General features: G+C 44.0%; 2 protein-coding genes across 2 annotated transcripts; one reads left to right on the top strand and one right to left on the bottom strand.

Moving 5' to 3' along the window:
• Positions 1–2,293: 2,293 nt before the first annotated feature.
• On the bottom strand, positions 2,294–5,204 carry ssna1 (Sjogren syndrome nuclear autoantigen 1). The gene is made up of 3 exons (XM_029651634.2): positions 4,865–5,204; positions 3,015–3,214; positions 2,294–2,572 (listed from the first exon to the last, which is right to left on the bottom strand). The coding sequence occupies exons 1-3, from the start codon at positions 4,914–4,916 to the stop codon at positions 2,480–2,482; spliced, it is 345 nt and encodes a 114-aa protein (XP_029507494.1). The 5' UTR covers positions 4,917–5,204; the 3' UTR covers positions 2,294–2,479.
• Positions 5,205–5,232: 28 nt separating this feature from the next.
• Positions 5,233–15,513, top strand: anapc2 (anaphase promoting complex subunit 2). Its single transcript, XM_029651625.2, is given in 15 exon segments — positions 5,233–5,528; positions 5,790–6,048; positions 6,161–6,280; positions 6,283–6,481; positions 6,731–6,863; positions 7,115–7,334; positions 7,515–7,634; positions 7,806–7,923; positions 11,341–11,519; positions 11,751–11,892; positions 12,179–12,254; positions 13,881–14,084; positions 14,237–14,369; positions 14,483–14,724; positions 14,857–15,513. Coding segments are annotated over 15 exon segments (2,436 nt in total). The 5' UTR covers positions 5,233–5,450; the 3' UTR covers positions 15,070–15,513.
• The last annotated feature ends 136 nt before the right edge of the window (positions 15,514–15,649 follow it).

Below are 15,649 nucleotides of genomic sequence, written 5' to 3'. Positions count from 1 at the left end.
TGCTGCAGAAATGTTTTTGGTACCCTTCCCCAGATCTGTGCCTCAACACAATCCTGTCTCGGAGTACTATGGATAGTTCCTTCGACTTTATGGCTTGGTTTTTGCTCTGACATGCACTGTCAACTGTGGGACCTTATATAGACAGGTGTGTGTCCAATCAATTACATTTACCACAGGTGGAATCAAATCAAGTTGAAGAAACATCTACATTTCCAGTCTCATAGAAAAAGGTTGGAATACTAATGTAAATAAGGTATTTCAGTTTCTATTTTTTATAAATGTGCAAACTATTTTAAAAACCTGTTTTCACTTTGTCATTATGGGGTATTGTGTGTAGATTGATGAGGATATGTTTTGTTTATCCATTTTAGAATAAGGCTGTAACAAAATGTGGAAAAAGTCAAGGGGTCTGAATACTTTCTGAATGCAGTGTATGGTGTCTGTGTCTCCTTGTAAAGGGGATTGTGGTGGTGACCAAATTCCTTAAACAAGGAAGCCATCAGTGCCCATTCTTATCAAGAAGAGACTCAGTGTTGTGTCCTGGAGTCCCAAAACGTAGGCTGAGGACGCCACACTTCATAGGGAATGGGCAGACAAAAATAAACAATACTTAAATGTGGCAAGGGTTCCAAAATCCTAGTCATTTGTTTTTCTACCTGATTTCAATTGACTTGGTTCCCCTTAGTGTATGCTTCGTCTGTGTGCCTTTTTAGTTTTTGTATGTTTCCAATGTTGTGTTGGAGATTTTGCCAGAAGAGTGCAGGAGCAAGCGAATGTCAACACTCCTTATAATTAAGAAATGCTCTGTAGACCTGCTCACAGCTCTTTGATGATCAAACCAAGTCGAAGTACTGCTTCAAATATTGCCTCAGCAGCTCGTGACCATTTGATGTTATACCTTCTGCAAGAAGTTTAATGTCAAAGGGACAGTAAATTAGACCCATTGTCTAGAATACTATTATAAACCATTTCCCCCGTTCAGTGTTAATGTTTGAACACTGCCAAGTGTGAAAGATACCAAGATCAAAGGTAAACCAAGAATAGCAACTATTGAAACAATTCACCAGCATGTGCGTTTGAAAGGTCGCCTTTCAGATACTTGTTCTTGTGTAGTGTATGGATCAAATAGCTGTGCTAGATGGAACAAGGGTGTGTCTTCATGGCCATGTTTTTCCTTCATTGACTAGTGAATAGCTTCTGACCTCAACAGCCAGACCTCCTACACATTCACATTCCATAGAGCAGGGTTTCCCAAACTTGGTCCGCAGAACCCCAAGAGGTGCACGTTTTTTTTTTTTTTTTGCCTTAACACTACACACTTGATGAATAGTTGATTTGAATCAGCTGTGTAATGCTAGGGCAAAAACCAAACCATGCAGTCATTGGGGTCCATAGGACTGAGTTTGGGAGCCCCTGCCAGTGAGCTGGTCTATTTTAGTAATGAAGACATTGATCTTACACACAATTGTTTATCGGAGACTTGTTTAAATAAGATTGCTCTAAATCTTCAAGATTTTTACTCAATGCCAATTGACTCGTTAATTACTGTGGTGGACAGTATTGATGTGCAGTTTATATACTCCACAATGTATTGCTTTTTGAATATCTTCAAAGGAAGGGGTTTAGCTTAGACAGGACTGGCAACATTTCTATACTGTAACTGTTTCCTGATTAGACACTTGTCAAGATTTTATTTTAAACCTCATACAGGCAAGGTGAAAGTGTTCATGAATCGATGTACTGTATGTCGAGAAACGAGGAATGCATGATCTTTCTGCCACAACCCTATTGGGGAAACCAGGGAATAACTGGTTAGTGTCCAATGATAATCCCACAAAGCATATAGAGCACACCTGCCATTCATCTGTGCCAACTGCTGCATTTAGGACCAAATCCCTAAGTAGGCCAGCAGCTTTTCCTGGGAATTGTGCCTTTAATTGAATCAGGGGACCAAGAACCAGGGCTTTATAATAGCAAGATTGGGATGAGACATTCACTTGAAAGAATATTGATGAAGCCTGGGACCATTGTATATTCCTGTTAAGAAAGATGAGGCTTCCAGCTACACTAATCTCCAGCATCAAATATGTGCTTACTGTAAAATGTGTAGTTGTCAATGATTTGGGCAAAAAAAGATGTCAGAACTGTACAAATGAACGCTCAATAAATAGATGAAGCCTTGACAGTGTGACTAGTCTCCAGCCCTCATGTGAAGGCAGAATCTTCCGAGTGTGCGTATTTGTTTAAAGACACAGCACTCACAACAAATGGAATTACTTTTGAGTTGGTTCCATACATGGCAAATGTGAAGGGAATCTTCAAACTTTATTAAAATAATTCAATTGATATAAAATAAGTACACCAGTAAAGAGCAGAATTAGATATTCAAAACATTTTTACATAAATATATTACAAACAGTTCTAGATAAGATGGTGATGAAGTGCTGGTATCTGGGTGAGAGGGAAGGTAGTCTGGACGTCAGTGGTCTTTCCCTCTGGGTTCAGTGGCTTTGCCGAGATTTCCCGCTTCCTTCTTTAGTACACTCAGCAGTGTCTGAGAGCTCTCCAGAATCTGAGAATAAGGCATGAATTAACATAAGACACTTGCCTCAGTCTATGAAATACCATATAGTCTGAGGTAAGTGGGAATGAAATGCAGCATGACAATGTGCTGTGTAACAATTTGATTGGAAAGTCTGACTTTGAGCACTCCGTTTTTAATTAACGACACTTACGGGCGTTTGTTTGCTCTGCCGTTAAGCTCTTAGTAACCCCAAGGGAGTTGAATATTAAGAAAACACGTGGGATGTATGTTGTCTTGAATTACAACAAGTAATTCCAGGGTTCTTTTGTGGGTCAGAAAATGTCTTGCCCTGTACGTTTTGTAGGGTCTTTTTGCAGTCAAATTAACATGAGCGATCCTGTAAAGCGGACATATCCATTCAGGGTTTTGTGAGACTAAACTAGCGTTGAATAAACATACAAAAAATAAAGCCCCTGAACCCTGGCCTGACCTTCATATAGGCAGCCTCAGTCTCAGCGATGGTGCGGTCAAAGTCAGCGCGGGCGGTGAGTCGTCTGGCCAAGCTCTCATTGACGCGGCTTAGCTTCTCAGTGAGGACACGAATGTCGTGTTGTAGACGACCCTTCTCCTCCTCCTCCAGCTGTATCTGACGGTTCAACTCATCCCTCTTAGAGCACAGCTCCTCGATACCTGGGGAAAAGGAAATACTGGCTGTTTAGGAGATGGAATGTAAATGTACAATTAATGTGGATACGACCATGGTATTCAGTTCAATTAATTTGTACATGACTGTTTTTACAGTGTAGCCATAGCCTAAATTAATTACTTGAATGCTTAGCATCAAATATAGCCTGGGCCTACATTCCTAGTCCCAACAGCCTGTGAATAGTAAGAAATCTGGGTATTTTGAAGAGAAAACAACCTAGAGGCCTATAATCTATCCTTCTAAATACATGTCAGACTTCCTGTGCACAATGTAAGAGGGATAAGAGGGGGAGGTCTAAATTGAGGTCACCCTCACTCAGCATCCCTTTCCTGTTGAATCAGCCCATTCCAGCCTGTGATGGATGAAAGTGTGAGAGACAGTATCATACATTAATGAAATCCCACTGCCAGAGGTCACATCTTAGTCCGTAGCTATGGAATTAGATCTTTCACAGTATAAAGATAGGCATTAGTTGCATCAACACTCCATCGAATCAGCTCCATAATACTAGCCTATATTTTCAAAGCCAGCCATTATGATTCAAAACTGCTGACAAATCTATCCAAACTATAATGAGTGGGTTGAGCATCAAGGGTTCAATTGATCTTAGACAATTCCAATGAAAATAGTCTTCTGAAGCAGAACACCTGGGCTAAAGTCTAGATCAAATTCCTCTGACATTACCAGTCATGTCAGTGAGATTATGGGCATCTATACATGGACTGATTGAAACAGTTACTCAGAGATGGATGCATTTAAATTCTACACAAGCAGAATGCCATGTCTTGATTTAAACTACGTGTCAGGGGTTTGATGGCTGTGCTAAAGCAAGGTCAATTATAGTCAGTGGCTATTTCCCATGGGTCTGCTGTAGTCTGGAATAGCTGCAGACAGTATCTGCAGTGCAAACACACACCTACTACTTGGATACCAACATTCTTGTAACAGTTATATCCCCTCCCACTAACTACACACTGGGTGTCACAAGTGTGTAAATTACTAAATGAAGGCTTAAAGAAATAAATTAATACAAAAGTATTTCAAACTTAACATATTTCCTTGACAAGTCAAACAGGTAAACTTCCGCACAGACTGGGTCCAAGTCTAGCGTGTCTTGCCTGTAAAATACAGACTAAGGAATAACATGATTCTGCCGCATTTAATCCCCCTCCCTAACCTTTCAACAACAGTTGACTGAGTCACACATACTCTTGTGTAGTGATATAGGAAAAAAAATTACTGTCTGCACATGCACCTAGTGAAATAATGACTTTCTATTGGGAGAAAAGGAAACCGCAGCAAAGAGAAAGAGCCTAGAAACAGGCTGCATCAAAGCATGCGATAGAAGCAGCATACTCTTTCAAGGTTAACTAACCAGATTCAGTCACACGTGCCTAATTAGCTGTAGTTGTCCAAAATGAGGAGCTGGAATTATGATACATTCGGGAAATCTTTGTCCCTGAAGGGCCTAAGTACAGTATAAAAATACAGATATTTCCACAACGGACCCAAACAAGTGAAAACAAGAAGCTAGCTAGCTAACATATTGACATAACTGTTAGTTAGGTAGAAACTAGCTAACTAAAGCAACGTAGTATTTAAAGACAAATATACGAAATGCCACATTCACTTACACTTGACAAGCTCGTTGTTGTAGGTTTGTAGCGCTGCTCCTTGTTGGGTCATGATGTTGTCGATTATACTTACTTTTCCAGCTCTTCAGGGCCCTTCCCCGCGCACACAGCCAGAGTACTATCTACGTTAGTTAGCGACTCAGTAATAACTTTGCAGTTTGAAGCCAAGGTATTGCTACAGATAACTCTCGCTAGGTTGAACTAGTTTGCAAACTGGCTCATTTGTGCAAAGATGTAGGCAGTCGATATGGACTCCTCGACACCGACACTGTCCTTAACTAGCTTCAAAATCCCTCCATTTAGCTTGTTTCCACGACAACTAGCTAACAAACTGTTACGTACACTTCCGCCACACTTTTATGACTTCCGCAACCACACATACGTCACTATTATGCGCCACAGGTTTAGGAAGAGCGCGATAACTTCAATCAAATGGCATCTATAATTACATTTTAGATTCATATTAGTATTTCTTATAAACTATGATACGTACATATTATTAATATGGGTGAGTGATATAACACAGACGATAACTTTGTCAGTACACAATCGACTGGTTCTCGCTGAGTAATTAGGTCCACCAGGGATGATGGACTCTACTGAGATGTTTTTCTCAGTACCACAGGGGCTACCTTCTGCTTGGGACACCGTAACTGCAGCTCTGGTGAGTAGATGGACCTAACTTGCCTACGGTAGTACCTTGTGTTGTTGATATAGCCTGCTTGCCTTTTATGTGAGAATTAAATAAGATCAATTGTACCACTGTGGTTGGCTGCTGGACATGTAACGTTAGATAGCTAACGTTAACAGATTCACATGGCAGGCATTAGCTAACTAGCTAAGACCAATGTTGATCTATCAATGTACATACACACCTTAGACCATATCTGTTTATAAGAACATAAACAATTTCCTCTGTCTGTAGGTGTCTCCAGTGTCCAATGACATCACCATGTCTGATGAGTCTCTCTCTGAGGGGCTTAGCCTGCTGTGCTCTAACAGCCTGGGACAGTTTCTGGAGGGATGGCTAATGGAGACCCTGCAGGTGCGTCTTACTACTGCTATTGCCCCTGAGTTCTGGGCTGGAATGAAGCAACCAGAGAATGAACTGGAGGAGAAGGACAGGGCCAGGATCCTACTCATGGCCTTCCGTACCCTTTTGGACAGACTGCAACCTTTCCTAGGTGGGTTCAAACATTGAAGTTACAGTTAAATGCACCCTTAATAATGCTAGAATTTTGACTGAACAGAATCTTGCCATATGCATAAAAATGTGCTCTATGTCCTTTTCCCCAGGAGGGTTGGAGAGGCTGGGTACCTGGCAGGACGAGGGCCGGGGTGGTCTGTGTGGCCCTGGGGCCAGGGGTCTCCGTGAGAGGGCCTTCTCTGTCATCAGGGCCATTCTGCTGTTCTCCCCTCGGCTGTGCTCCAGGAGAGAATACTGGAGTTTTACAGTAGGACTTTCTCTGTGCACATGACCCAGGAGGGGGAGGCAGGGGAGGCTGAGGAGGGAGGCGGGGGGCCTGAGGGGGGGGTCTGTCAGGGCTGCACTGTCCCCACTCAGCGATGCTGGTGTCAGCAAGCCCTGGAGCAGCTGCAAGAGCTCAGCCAAGTACTGTGAGTGAATGGAGGGGTGCTGTGTCACTGTCTGCTCTGTTTTATAGACCCTAATTGTTGTACTGCTTAACGTCTTACATTCAAATATGACAACAACAAACGACAACATCACAAATGTCTTAGATCAGGGTTCACTTCCTTAACCATTGTCTACATCTCTACCTTTGTGTGCCTGCTATGTTTAAAATGTATCTTGTGCGGTTGTTTCTTCCTACAAATCTGCTAAAGTGTGATTGTCCCGCCCCCCAGGTCCAGGTTGCAGCTACTGGAGCGGGTCAGCTCAGAGGCAGTGACGTCCATCTTACACAAACTGATAGAGCAGCGGATGGAGCAGCACTGCAGGGGGGAGTACGAGAGCTCTTTCCTCTTCGACTTTCAGGAGGTACAGTAGACCAAAGAGCCTGTCTATGGGAGGACCACCTCACAGAATAAAGTGGAATTACCTATCAACAAGTTAGACTTTTCAAGCTTGCCTTACTCAACAGAATAGGTTGCTGACCAAATAAGATTTGGTTTTCAAACAATTTACTACACCAAGTCCAAATCTCAGAAATGTGATCATTTATCTGTTTTACTTATTATCTTACTTAAAAACATTCTCTCAAATTCCTCTTTCATTCTCTCTTTCTCCAGTGGCTAGAGCTGGTGTTGGGCTGGTTGAGCAGGGTGTTTGCCAGTGATGTGGGTGGAGTCAGTGGACTGGGCACGGTGCCCAACGGCACAGGCAGCGGGGCTGGGGTGGTGGGCCAGCCAGCCAACGCCGTGCTGCAGCGCTGGAGGTGTCACATGCACCAGTTCTTCTGCAGGATTTACGTCAACATGAGGATCGAGGAGCTCTTCAGCATCATCAGAGGTGAGGGGTTAGGGAACAGAGAGAGAAGATAGGGAGGTGGTGAATAATAAGAGAAAGCAGTTATTGTTGGGCACTTGATGGCATAGGGAAGAGATTTGTTGGGAAGGAGATACAGAGAGGGAGGAGAGTTGTGGTTATTTATTCTCCCTCACATGCTGTGGTTTGTTCTGTCCCTGTCAGATTTCCCTGAGTCAAAGCCTGCCATCGATGACCTCAAGTTCTGCCTGGAGAGAACCAATCAGAGGCAGCAGCTCCTCACGTCCCTTAAGACCGCCTTTGACACCCGTCTGCTTCACCCAGGTCAGTGAACTGATGGTGGATTACAAACAATGACTGGTGTTTGCTGTTTATTTTGTCTGTTACACATTTAAAGCAGTGAAGACTAAGTGTTGTTTGCAAACACAATGTTACAGAAGAAACTAGACTTGTGTATATGAATCCCATCCCAACAACATTCCTCTTCCCCTCTAGGAGTCCATACCTCTGACATCATCACTGTGTACATCTCAGCTATAAAGGCCCTACGGGAGCTGGACCCATCCATGGTCATCCTGCAGGTTGCGTGCCAACCAATCCGCAAGTACCTCAGGTGGGTTCACGTGTATTATTGTAATCTGTATTTACACTGAACAAAAATATAAACGCAGCATGCAACAATTTCAAAGTTCATATAAGAAAATCAGTCAATTGAAAAATAAATCATCAGGCCCTAATCTATGGATTTTACATGAATGGGAATACAGATATGCATCTCTTGGTCACATATACCTTTAAAAAAAAGTCAGGGGCGTGGATCAGAAAACAAGTCAGTATCTGGTGTGACCACCATGTGTTTCATGCAGCGCGACACATCTTCTTTGCATAGAGTTGATCAGGCTGTTGATTGTGGCCTGTGGAATGTTGTCCCACTCATCTTCAGTGGCTGTGTGAAGTTGCTGGATATTGACTGGAACTGGAACACGATGTCATACACGTTGATCCAGAGCATACCAAACATGCTCAATGGGTGACATGTCTGGTGAGTATGCAGGCCATGGAAGAACTGGGACATTTACAGCTTCCAGCAATTGTGTACAGATCCTTGTGATATGGGGGTGTGCATTATCATGCTGAAATATGAGGTGATGGTGGCAGATGAATGGCACGACATTGGGCCTCGATCTCATCACGGTATCTCTGTGCATTCAAATTGCCATACGTGCCTGCCCATACCATAACCCCACCTCCAACCATGGGGCACTGTGTTCATAACGTTGACATCAGTAAACCGTTGCCCACACGGCGCTATACACGCAGTCTGCCATCTGCCCGGTACAGGATTCATCTATGAAGAGCACACTTCTCCAGCATGGCCATCAAAGGTGAGCATTTTCCCACTAAAGTCAGTTGCGACACAGAACTGCAGTCAGGTCAAGACCCTGGTGAGGACGATGACCATGCGGATGAGCTTTCCTGAGACGGTTTCTGATAGTTTATGCAGAAATATTTAACTTGTACAAACCCACAGATTCCTCAGTTGTCTGGTGGCTGGTCTCAGATGATCCTGCACGTGAAGAAGACGGATGTGGAGGTCCTGGGCTGGTGTGATTACATGTGGTCTGTGGATGTGGAGGTCCTGGGCTGGTGTGGTCACACGTGATCTGCTGTTGTGAGGCCGCTTGAACATACTGCCAAATTCTCTAAAACGACATCTTTTATTTCAGCTCATGAAATATTGGATCAACACTTTACATGTTGCATTGTGAGGCAAATGTTAGAGAATATTGCTCTCTACTGGAACAAACAGGACACTGAACAACTTCAACCCTCAAGCAATAAGACTGCTAAATAGTTATCCCCGGTAGCTATTGGGTAACTATTTAACTATCTGCATTGACCCTTTTTGCACTAACTCTTGTGACTCGTCACATACACAGCTGCACAGCTGCTATTGTTTATGATCTATTCTGTTGCCTAGTCACTTTATCCCTACCAATATGTACATACACTACATGACCAAAAGAATGTGGACACCACATTTCCGTGGGGACTTGCTTCCATTCAGCCATGACCATTAGTGAGGTCGGGCACTGATGTTGGGAGATTAGGCCTGGCTCTTAGTCGACATTCCAATGAATCCCAAAGGTGTTCGATGGGGTTGAGGTCAGGGCTCTGTGCAGGCCAGTCAAGTTCTTCCACACCGATCTTGACAAACCATTTCTGTATGGACCTTGCTTTGTGCATGGGGGCATTGTCATGCTGAAACAGGAAAGGGCCTTCCCTAAACTGTTCCCACAAAGTTGGAAGCACAGAATTGTTGAGAATGTCATTGTATGCTGTAGTGTTAAGATTTCCCTTCACTGGGTCTAAGGGGTCTAGCCTGAACCATGAAAAACAGCCCCAGACCATTATTCCCCCTCCACCAAACTGTACAGTTGGCACTATGCATTCTCCTGGCATCCGCCAAACCGAGATTTGTCCGCCGGGACTGCCAGATGGTGAAGCGTGATTCGTCACTCCAGAGAATGCGTTTCCAGAGTCCAATGGCAGTGAGCTTTACACCACTCCAGCCGACGCTTAGCATTGCACATGGTGATCTTGGGCTTGTGTGCGGCTGCTCGGCCATGGAAGCCCATTTCATGAAGCTCTGGACAAACAGTTCTTGTGCTGACGTTGCTTCCAGAGGCAGTTTGGAACTCGGTAGTGACTGTTCCAACTGACGATTTTTACACGCTACGCGCTTCAGCACTCGGCGGTCCAGTTCTGTGAGCTTGTGTGGCTTACCAATTCGCGGCTGAGCCGTTGTTGCTCCTAGACATTTTCCACTTCACAATAACTGTCACGTTTGTCATAAGGAGTAGACCAAGATGCAGTGTGGTATGTTTCCATCCTTTATTTTGGAATAGAAAACTTTAAAGAACAAAACAACAAAGCGAACAACCAAAACGTGAAGCTATAATAATGCTCACATGCAACTATACATAGACAAGATCCCACAAAGCACAATGGGGAAATGGCTACCTAAATACAGTATGATCCCCAATCAGAGACAACAATAAACAGCTGCCTCTGAATGGGAACCATACCAGGCCAACATAGATATACAATTCCCCTTGATAACCCACCCTTAATTTACATTTACATTTAAGTCATTTAGCAGACGCTCTTATCCAGAGCGACTTATCACACCCCGACCTAACCAACATAGAGAATAAACAGCTCTCTATGGTCAGGGCGTGACAATAACAGCACAGTTGACCAGAGCAGACATTTTACGAACTGACTTGTTGGAAAAGTGGCATCCTATGATGGTTCCACATTGAAAGTCACTGAGCTCTTCTGTAAGGCCATTCTACTGCCAATGTTCGCTATGGAGATTGCATGGCTGTGTGCTCAATTTTATACACCTGTCAGCAACGGGTGTGGCTGAAATGGGGCTCCCGAGTGGGGCAGCTGTCTAAGGCACTGCATCTCAGTGCTAGAAGCGTCACTACAGACCCTGGTTCGATCCTGGGCTGTATCACAACCGGCCGTGATCGGGAGTCCCATAGGGTGGCACACAATTGTCCCAGCGCTGTCTGGGTTAGGGGAGGGTTTAGCCGGTGTAGGCCGTCATTATAAAATAAGAATTTGTTTTTAACTGACTTGCCTAGTTAAATAAAGTTAAAAAGTACCAATAGTCAAATCCATTAATTTGAAGGGGTGTCCACAAATGTTTGTATATTTGGTGTGTCTACCTCAATTACCTCGTATCCACTGCACATCGACTCGGTACTGGTACCCCGTGTATATAGCCAAGTTATAATTACTCATTGTGTATTTATTCCTTGTGTTATTATTTTATTTCTCTATATTCTATTTTCTATTGTTGGAAAGGGCTCATAAGTTAGCATTTCACTGTTAGTCTACACGTTGTGTGCGAATTATGTGACAGATATTTTATTTGATACTTGACTGATTTGATTCCCATAGCATATTGCTGTTGAGTTGCTGTGATGTTGACGTAACGTTTGTGTGCCGCTGCTAGGACGCGGGAGGATACAGTGCGTCAGATAGTGGCCAGCCTTACTGGAGATGCGGAGGGCTGCAGTGACCTGGCCAATGAGTTGTCCCGTGCCGACCCCGTGACCCTGGAGACCCAGGACAGTGAGGACGAGGGCAGCGACCCAGAGGAATGGACCCCAGACCCTAAGGATGCTGTGACAGGTCGAACCCTCTGTGTACCCACCTTACACACACTGCATTCTCTTACTCTGTGAACTCCAATTCTCCAGTGGAGATGTATTGTATATGATTATCACTATCTGGTTGTCATCACACTAGACAAACTGTGTCCGTTTCCTGTTTCTGCTGCATTGAACTAGAATTGCTCCGATAGAACACCTCTCCAACACATCTCTTTCACTAAATGCAAAATCATCTTCCTTCTTCTCTCAGACAAGACAGGGTCTAAGCGACGTTCGTCTGACATCATCACTCTTCTGGTCAGCATATATGGCAGTAAAGAGATTTTCATAGACGAGTACAGAACTGTCCTGGCAGACAGGCTGCTCCACCAGTTCAACTACAATACAGCCAGGTACGCAACACTCACGTACAGTAGCTAGTACCTGCACTCCAAAGGCATGTATCCCATTGCTATACTGTACATTACTCACTCCTTTACTGCACACCATGAAATCCTACTACTCAGCATCCATCTACACACTTGAGACACTTTGGAGACACTATTATTACGCAGATATACTGGTGTCTTGTTGATTATAATGTATAATGTATTATAATGTATTCTCTGTCTGGTCATTTTTGGTGAGTGAAATCGTTCCATATTTGTTCTATAAGTCACTTTTCTCATGTGCCTCCAGGGAGATCCGTAATGTGGAGTTACTCAAACTGAGATTCGGAGAGTCCCATATGCACTACTGCGAGGTGATGCTGAAGGTAAAGTACTGTACATACACTACTCTGTGTCTCCTTAAGTCCCCATTCATACCAGCGTGAGCTTTGACATCATGACTCCCTAGCTGTGTCACAACTGATCACCATCAGAGTATGTGAGCGGAGTTGAGCAGGTCGGAAATCGTCCTCATTGCTCATGGAGCCGTGCTTGCGCACCACTCCCGGTGCTCCACGTCCTTTCAAACCGCTCGACTAAAAACACTGCCACTCCATTCATTAAAGTCACAATTTAACCAACACTCATCTATTTTTGTGACTACTGGGTCACGGGGTCATTTGGTTTTGAACTATTCAAACCAAACCATATGATTTGAATGAAACGTATTTGAATAAACAACAGGAAAAGGTGACTGGAAGAAGCGCTCATAACTTTAAATGGGCTACATGTCATATTAAACCGCTTCTAAACATTATAAATAAGTCAGGAGCCAGACAGGGAGCGTAAGGAGGAACAAAAATGTGTTATTTAGGCTATATTATTTCAATTATTTCAAGGCTATAGCCTACAAAGAAATACATGGTGAAGCATTTGCGAGTGCAACACACTAGACTGGTAGGGAGTCAGGGACATTAAGTACTCAGCGTTTAACCAACATTTTATTGTATTAAATCATTGTTGTCTATAAATTGCGCATATAGGCGGTGACTTAAAATTAAATACAAACTAAACGAAAAGTGCCTTATTAGGCTCAGTCTACAGTGCCTTTGAATTCATTTTTAGAAACACAAGTTTGGCCAGAGTCTGTGACTTCAGACTCATGTGATGGTGCCTGGAGAGAAGGCCAGCAGTGGAGAATATCCTCTCCACACTTGCAGAGCCACTGGGGATGCTAAACACCCTTTGGGCCACTCTTGCCAGCTGGGCAGGGTGCATAGTTGTTTTTTATTTTTCTGCAGGTAAGCCTAAAAGATTTTAGGTCAAATAACCCTAACAAAATGGATGCAAAATCAATTTTGGCCTATTGTATAGATAAATGAACGAAACTGAACAAAACTTTTAAGAGATCTGATTTCTTTTGTTTATAAATACTTTGCTACAATGACACACTTAGCTAGCTACCAACCTCATTCCTTTCTGTTAGCACGTGCACGTAGTAAGTACACCATCATGCTTTCAGGATACATGTCTTTTCAGATTCCACAACGATTATTTAGTTGTGGAGACTACATCACTGCACTCCCTCTTTTGCTCTTAGTCCTCCTGTTTTATCAGTTTGTTTATGAAAATATTTAGCAAACTGGATGACAGTAGCTAAATCAAGGGAATATAGCAGTACACAAGTGGACTACAAATGCATGCTGGGCCGGGCACGGCCTGAGCTCGTGAAGTGAGCGCTACTGGAGCGAAATTGGATCAGGCAAGAAGGCCGACGCTCCAGCCTTGGGGAATCTTGCTTCACCTCCAGTCAAATTGGGCACTCTGTGCTCCGCTCACATACTCTGATCACCACTGATCAAAGCAGTATCTTTAAAAATACATGCAGTCCCATCTATCATAGGATAAAGGCCGAGGACACAGGACAGTACAGTATGAGGAAAGGAGGGCATTTAAGCACTTTAGGACAGAGCCTCACTCTCTTCTCCTCTCTTCCCTCTCTCTCTCTCCAGGACGTGGCTGACTCACGAAGGATCAACACCAACATCCGTGAGGAGGAGTCCAGGCTGGCTGAGGAGGAGCAGCCCCCTCTGGCCCTGTCAGCCATGATCCTGTCCTCTGAGTTCTGGCCCACACTGAAGGAGGAGAAGATGGAGCTCCCGCCCCTGGCCTCCCAAGCCATGGAGGCCTACACACACCGCTACGAGAAACTCAAGGTACTTGATGATGGAGCCGTAGCCTGGGTGCCAGTCTGTTTCTTCTTTAGTGAAGTCTTTATAAACAGACTGGCAGCCAGGCCAACAGAGAATGAATAGGGAAATTTAATTTAAAAATTAAATTCCATAATTCAAATGCTCTCGCTCCCCAGGCGATGAGGACCCTGAGCTGGAAGCCTCATTTGGGCTTAGTGACCCTGGATGTGGAGCTGGAGGACAGGACTCTGACTAACCTGACTGTGTCCCCCATCCATGCTGCCATCATCCTGCACTTCCAAGACAAAGGTATTACTATGGCCATCACAGGCCTTATGTACAACTTATCAATGCATACAAACATTGTACAAGTAACTAAGATTTAGCTTTACCATCGCTCTCTCTGTCTATGTGTCCTGAAGGCTCGTGGACTCTGGAGGAGCTGAGTGGGGTCCTGGGCGTGCCGCAGGAGATGGTGAGGAGGAAGTTGGCTCTGTGGCAGCAGCAGGGGGTCCTAAAGGAGGAGGCTGGGGGGCGCTACTCTGTCCTGGAAACAGGCTCGTCCCGGGAGAGACCTGAGAAAGGGGTGATGCTGATTGACAGTGACGAGGAGGGAGACTCCAACACCACCACCCAGTCAGAGCAGAGGGAGGAGAAACTACAGGTGCATTACACACACACGCGCACACACACATTGGAGGCATGGAATTCAAATACAAATCTCCTGTCAAATACAAATCAAGCTAGCCCTAACAGCAGTGTTCTCTCTCCCCTGTGTATGTGGTTGTTGGTGCAGTTGTTCTGGGCCTACATCCAGGCCATGCTGACCAACCTGGAGACCATGACCCTAGAGCGCATCCACTCCATGCTCAGGATGTTTGTTGCCACGGGACCAATTGTCACAGAGATGGACGTGAATGAGCTGCAGGCCTTCCTGCAAAGGAAAGTGCGAGACCATCAGCTCATCATGTCCGCAGGCATCTACAGACTGCCTAAGTCCACCAACTGAGGATGGGGAGAAGAGAGGAGAAAAGAGGAGGTTCAACTGAAAAGTGGAAATATCTGATTAGTTTCTGAAATGTACATGATGCCGCATTGCAGTTGGAGACTCCAGTTTCACAGATGAACCTTTTCAGAAATAGGGTTTGTAAAGGCAACTGAAAATGCCAAGCATCGTGCTGAATTACTATGTCTTACAATACTAATGGCTATAAGGAGCATGAACCTCTCATTCTGTCTTTATTGTTGACCATCCAGGTTGCTTGACTTTGTTATGAGTTTTGGAGGACTCAAAAATCATACTATCAATGTGTTTCAGCAACCATTGTGTTCTGATGCTTTTAAAACAAAGTTGCACATTGAATTGACACGTGGTTGGACTTTGTGTATTTTGAAGTTCCCCTTTTGATAACATGACAATTGTCTGAGTTAATAAAAATACATGAATATGTAATATGATTGTATTTGTCATTAAAGATTATTGTAGCGCTTGCCGAAATGAAGCCTTGTGAGGAACTCCTGACCTCTAGTGGATCATTATGGAATCTCAGATTTGTGTAAATCAAATTCAGCGTCTCAGTTTGGAATGT

Source organism: Oncorhynchus nerka, linkage group LG4 (genome assembly GCF_034236695.1).
Source record: "Oncorhynchus nerka isolate Pitt River linkage group LG4, Oner_Uvic_2.0, whole genome shotgun sequence".
In the NCBI taxonomy this organism is placed as follows: Eukaryota; Metazoa; Chordata; class Actinopteri; order Salmoniformes; family Salmonidae; genus Oncorhynchus; species Oncorhynchus nerka.
The sequence above is the reverse complement of the archived record's forward strand: the minus strand, read 5'-3'. Positions and strand labels throughout refer to the sequence as shown.

What these genes read in the sequence shown, in the direction of transcription:
- ssna1 (XM_029651634.2), bottom strand. Translation starts at nt 4,916, where the DNA reads ATGACCCAACAAGGAGCAGCGCTACAAACCTACAACAACGAGCTTGTC. An exon ending in CAACAACGAGCTTGTCAAGT is followed by an intron (nt 3,215 to 4,864) that starts GTAAGTGAATGT and finishes CCTTTTCCCCAG; the next exon opens with GTATCGAGGAGCTGTGCTCT. An exon ending in CTGAGGCTGCCTATATGAAG is followed by an intron (nt 2,573 to 3,014) that starts GTCAGGCCAGGG and finishes CCTTATTCTCAG; the next exon opens with ATTCTGGAGAGCTCTCAGAC.